Source organism: Adiantum capillus-veneris, chromosome 4 (assembly GCF_014529385.1).
Source record: "Adiantum capillus-veneris isolate H3 chromosome 4, ASM1452938v2, whole genome shotgun sequence".
Taxonomy (NCBI): Eukaryota; Viridiplantae; Streptophyta; class Polypodiopsida; order Polypodiales; family Pteridaceae; genus Adiantum; species Adiantum capillus-veneris.
In genome coordinates this window covers 95,523,873-95,529,872 of record NC_140934.1, presented here as the reverse complement: position 1 = coordinate 95,529,872, position 6,000 = coordinate 95,523,873, and the positions used below count along the sequence as shown (strand labels likewise).

Genomic DNA, 6,000 nt, shown 5'->3' with positions numbered 1-6,000 from the left:
TACATGACATTTTTGTTGTAAAAAGGCTAAGGTGGATAATCCAATGTAACATTCATTATGTAATCATGATAAGAGAGATTAAGTAGAGCTTGATTAAGGACAATAGTCAATGTTATGTAATAATAGAGAGACATGGTGCAAAAGTGATTTTATTATTCCACCGGCAAACAATAGTTTGCACAGCCTCTTATATAGGCATAGTAGGTAGAGTTTTCATCTCTTCAAGAGCTGAGATGCTCATCACCTTTTTGACTTTACAAGTGGCTATTCACATTGCTTTGAGGCTAATATCACATGAATTCACATGGCTTATCACATGGTTTGTCACCCGTGGCAATTTACATGGCTAAAGGGTGTTCTTATGGTGCAACAAAATTCACACTCCAACAACCCTTCCCGAGTGGGTTTTGTTTACACTCACATAACATCCTCCCCTCAAAACACACATAAATGGAGTTACACAATACTCGTTTCATATTACAAAAGGGTATGACAAATAGAACCTCTCCTAAAACTCAAAAATCCCTTGAATACACACAAAAGGGTAGATACTCGACACAGTAGGGTATGGAACACAATAATCCCCCAAACACAAGGTGAGAGACACAAATCCTCCCTACAACACATGAGGATTTGGCTCACAAAGAGTGCTTACAACAATATTGATAGGGTGTTAATTTTAATATTTTGGAGAAAGTTTTTTCCATATACAAATATATTTTGGTGTTTTCACTATTGTCGTGTTATTCTACTGCTGTTGTACGTTGTTGATATGTTTGGCGATGCAATCATATGTGGTACATCATATGAGATTGATGTCTTGATAGTAGGCATGGCATACAAATCAAGGGTGCACATGATGTTCGTCCATGAAGAAGTCTTTACTATTATAAAGGCAATATTGTATATTCCTCTCACAAAAGGTGGGCATAAATACAAAAGCATTGAAATCCATGGCTTTTAGAGATGTGAGTTTGATACACAAATTCTTATGCAAAAAGATTTTACAAGGATGCTTTTTCTTCATATATTTATTTGGCAGTAGTCGTTGATGCTCTTGGTACCTCTATGAAAAACTTCTATGTAAGTGAAGATTGCGCTATGTATGGCACCTTTGGATGTCAGCAACTACCCTTATTAAGAGGAAAATACCCTTGTAACACCGTGAGAAGACATTTTTATCTTTTGGGCCCTTGATGGGGAGATGATACCTTTTATATTGAAGGCTTGGTGTGGAAAGCGGCTACTAGTGGGACAAGGGATTATTGGTATGTGAGTTCGTTGATAGCACTGATTTGGGATGAGTTGGTAAGCACATGGCATGCCAATATGGCAATAGAGAATCTTTCTTAGGTGAAGTTGTAGACGTGCAGGTTTTGCAAGTGCTAACAAGGACACACCAATGGACAACAAAGCACATGAGAGCCGGAGCCTTGAGGCATGTGACAAGGGATGTTGCGGTAGTGTAGTGATCACGAGTAGGCTAATTGTGCAGTGACACAAATATATTAAGAGCTATTACGTAGAAATTTAGATTGTAGTCAAGGCTTAATATGTGTGGCTAAAAATTATCAAATGCGGTATGTAGTTGCTCAATGAATAGCTCTAAGAGAACAGAGGCCATATATACAACGCAATCCTAGTCATGGAAGGATCGATGGCTTGATTAAAACTAGAGGAAAAATGAAAGTCCACACACACAAAATTGATGACACCTAAAAATTGAACTAATTTAGTTTTAAATTGGCCTTAATCACTTCATGAAGGTAGTGTCCCATGGACATGCCCTCAATAAGATGATTAAGAACGTTGAATGGTGATTGTTATGGCAAAGAGAGGGTGACAAACAATCTAGCATAGAGAGGGTAACTAAGATCAATAGTGATAAGGAAATGCAATCTACATGGCTAAAGGGTGTTCTTGTGGTGCAACAAATCGTACGCCCTAGTAGTTTATGATGCTAGATCCACTCCCATGTTTATAGCATTCGACCCATTCTTGTAGGGATACTTCTTGACTTCTATTACATACTTGTGATAGCTCTAGATGTCATACCTCTCCTACATAAGGAGGATGCAAAGCTCCTATTGTTTTTTTCTCCTTCATTGTGCCAATTAAGCACTGTCTTAATCCTAATGCTAGTCATATTAAGCATCCATCAGTTCTAACACTTTCATGTGTAAGGTAGTCAATAAAACTAAGCCAATAGATTACGGTTTTTCATGCTTAATCATTTGTTGTTGCTTTTCAAAGCTAATTGAGACTAATGTCCTCTAGTTGTATAGGTTCTCTCAACTCTTGATTTGAAATTTAAAGACAAATTTTGAAACTCAAATGAAATTACGCCAAACCTAGGTTTTTTTTCAAGCACTACGTTTGAGTAGGACATGAATGCCGTGTGCACATAAAGCTAAACAATCATAGAAATGTTTACATATCTCATGTTGGTGATATGTTTCATCACAAAAATGTGTTTCTAAGTATAGAGCCATGAATAGAAGCACGATCTAGTCTTATGTTCATTCTATGCTTCCTAAACTTGTCAAAACAATTTACATGAGATCATGCTATCAATGATTGTAACTTTCAGGTAAAAGATCAATTCCTCTACCCTCTTTTTTTCGAAACATCTTTCAACTTGTTATGATTGTGCATTTGGATCCAATGCTCATGCTTCAAGAATTCTACAAGTTTTAAGAAACATTTCTAGCTTGGGTATGGGGGCTTGAGCTAATGATTGTGGCATCCTACTCTTACACTATTCATGTTTTTAAATAACAATGTCTTTTCCTTTCTTGCATGCCATACCGATGAGCCATCTCCCAAAAGTGAGCAGTTTATCCAAATTGCAACATGCAAAGCAATGTAGCACCAATCAGCACAAAGGTGTGCATAAAGCTTGACTATTTTTGAAGGAGGTTCCTCTCTATAAACATGAAAGAGCGAGTGTTATATCAAATGCTGAAGCTTCAATTGCCACAATGAAAAGTAACAAAATATACACAATTTCATATTGCTTGACCTTTGCTTATGTTACATATTAAGTGTTATGTTCGACCATAAACTTTCTTCTCTAACCAATAAAAGGATGGGTCCCAAAACTTGGGACAGTCCACCATATGAGGTAGACACTCGTGTACTTCGAAGGTTTCACATCAACCAGGCATCATTTTGATTCAAAATCATGGAATAAAATGGGAGATTGAATTGGGAAAATTGGACTTTCCTTACATTGGCTCATACAATTCGAGTGTCTCTAGACCGGCTCCTCTAACCCATGACTACTGTTACGCCTTGAGGAGTTGAATTGTGCATCCAAGCACTCGGCTTGTTGATCATGCCATTGGTGCTTAATGAAGAGAGCGTAGTAAGGCGTAAGTTCTCCCATGTCTCCTCTTCATCCAAATGAAGATGCAAGCCTTGTGTATCAGCATCTACTTCTTCATTACCTTAAAGCTGAGGAGGACACCATTTGTGTAGGTTCCCATTGCTTAATGCAAGTTTGTATAACAACACATTGGACATGATATTGCAAGAGAATGTGAAGCTTCACAATCCATATTGTGGACTTTTCCTCATCCGAATAGTATGTAGAAAGCTCTTTTCATCTTCCTCCAGATTGACCGCATTTTATGCTTCCCCGTCTCAAAATCGATCACAACATTTGAACCTTCAGTTCTAAATTAGAATAAGCACCTCACATTAACAGCCTGTCCTAGTCTGCCAATTTCACGAGTAAATGTTCATTACTTGGGAAGTAATAAATATATAAATGATTTATCGAATAGAAATTACAATAAGCAGAAGAATTCTGCTGCTCTGTCTTCTCATCACTCGATTGATATACACACAGTCAATATTATGTACAAAGGGGCAAAGCTTTCCTGAAGACTTGACCACCAACATCCGACGCAGTAGCTCCAATGCCACTTGCCGATTTCAGGGAGCGTGTGCCAACATGAACTTCTAGTACAAGATGATTGAGGAAATCTAGTTCCGCTCGTTATCTTCAAATCGGGAATGCAAAATTAGTACGCCCTGATCCCAAATCTCCGACCACCTATAACAGTGCACATCATGAGTGCAGAACAACAACAAAAAACTAGCAAAGGCTGCCAAAGATATGGTACCTTACTCCACTCTCAATTGAAAGAGCCTCTCCATGCCTCCAGTTTTCTTTGAAATATCCAAAAAAAACATCCCCTTCAGCTGAATAATATCGCCCTTCCCCATTTGCCTTGCCTTTCCAAAAATCTGCATAAAGTCTATCACCAGTGTGAAAATAGAACCAGCCCTGGAGGAAAACACAGGCCAAGATTTCAGCTTCCAGAGAGATGGTAAGTGAAAAAGCAGGAGCCAAAGAAATGAAAGACCTTGCCATGCTTCTGATCATCCCGCCAGTAGCCTTGAAATACATCACCATTAGCGTAGTAAAATGACCCCATCCCAGCCCTTTTGCCTTGCTTCCATAGACCATAGTAGAAGCTGCCATCTTCATAGCTGAGTCGTCCCTGAGGGTGAGATTGAATAGTCCAATCAGCTATTTGATCCCACGCATATGCATGATTTAGCTCTCACGATTAAAGTGAAAATAGAAGAAACGTCTTTGCCATGTTTAGGCACCGCTACAAGCATGATAGTGGGCGAAAAGTAAAGATACAAAATCACAACACATGAAAATTAGCACCTTCCCCTCAGGCAGTCCCTCTTGACATCGCCCTTTGTACATTCCATTCTTGTATCGCATTTCCACCATAGGTGGTAATTTCATGGAGCTTCTCTCCGATTCCTAATCACCATTACATGTAGAGAGATGGTTAAAATATGTTCAAATGTTGGACACACAAATTTGACACCTGATCTTAACTACTAACCAGCATTGAAGAAGCCCTTTCCGACAAGAAAGAAGAGGCTTGTCTCACATCATCATCCTCTTCTTTCTTGAAAATTCTTGAAGATGCTGCATTATAAATGTCTGTTACAGTTTCCAAGCCACTCGCTAGAACCCTGCCAAGTGGAGCAGCAAAGCTGAACAAGGTTGCCTGTTTTACATTATCCTGTTTTCTACTCTCCTCCCTGTCATACGTTAGTGTGCCGTTTTCAAGATCAGAGATGCTCCTTACACCAATGGGAAGCTTGTAGGATATATTCCTTTCCAAGGTTCCAAGATTTCCGAGCTGCTGCCGGGCTCGAGCCCACGCTTCTGCAGCAGCAGAGTGGGGACCAGATTCCCACCCAAAAATGCCTTTTTTTTCTCCATTAAAGTTCTCTTTGCTACGTACAAGTGTAGACAACGATGGGAATCTCCATCTTTCATCAACGTCTTTTTCCAAGGCTAAGTCATCCTCGCCGAATGCAATTGCTTGTGTTTCGATAGAATCAATTTGGCCTTCAAGATCAGCCGATGAATCACCATCTAAGCCAGCATTAAGATCGTCATCCTCAACAGTGCCTATAGAAGTTCTCCGAAGGTCATTCAGAACACCTTCCTCCTCAAATGTACCTCCATCAGCTGCGAACAACCCTTGTACAACACCATCAGAAGGGCTTGACAAAGTCAGGACTCTATTTTCAATAACTGCAGTAGCCAGCTTAAACATTGGTGACCATTCACCTGCCACCGCTGTTTTGGCAGTTTTGCTACCCTCAGAGCCATCCTGAACCACGTCATTTTGAGAACTGAGCATGTCGGCACTTTCATGTGTACCATTGGGAGGTTGAGTATCACCGGCATTTAGCTCACTTAAGGCCTCATCTGTGCTGTTCAAAGACACAGGTTCACTGACATCCTGCTGCTTCCGTCCCAAGAGTTGAATGTCTGTACTTTCCATAGGTACCTCCATTGAAGCCCTTCGAAGTTCTCGTCCATTCAAGCTCTGTGAGTATCCCATGCTTCCTCCAGAAAAGAAACCACCTGGTGAAGAGAAATCTGCAGCTGTAGTGCATTGCTTTGAAACATCATGCCCCCCACCATCATCAAGCCTGAACAGCAAACACAGC

At 40.0% G+C, this 6,000-nt stretch overlaps 1 protein-coding gene across 3 annotated transcripts in view; it reads right to left on the bottom strand.

Moving 5' to 3' along the window:
* Positions 1-3,758: 3,758 nt before the first annotated feature.
* Positions 3,759-6,000, bottom strand: part of ARC3 (GTP binding protein) — a 56,362-nt gene continuing 54,120 nt past the window's right edge. For 2 of the 3 annotated variants that reach the window (XM_086510852.1, XM_086510854.1), the window contains 5 exons: positions 4,875-5,982; positions 4,688-4,789; positions 4,374-4,511; positions 4,131-4,294; positions 3,759-4,060 (listed from right to left, as the gene is read on the bottom strand). In XM_086510852.1, coding sequence (XP_086366978.1) covers positions 3,991-4,060; positions 4,131-4,294; positions 4,374-4,511; positions 4,688-4,789; positions 4,875-5,982 — 1,582 coding nt within the window. In that variant the 3' untranslated portion in view covers positions 3,759-3,990. The remainder of the gene's footprint in view (positions 4,061-4,130; positions 4,295-4,373; positions 4,512-4,687; positions 4,790-4,874; positions 5,983-6,000) is intronic. The other variant, XM_086510853.1, reaches the window with a different exon arrangement.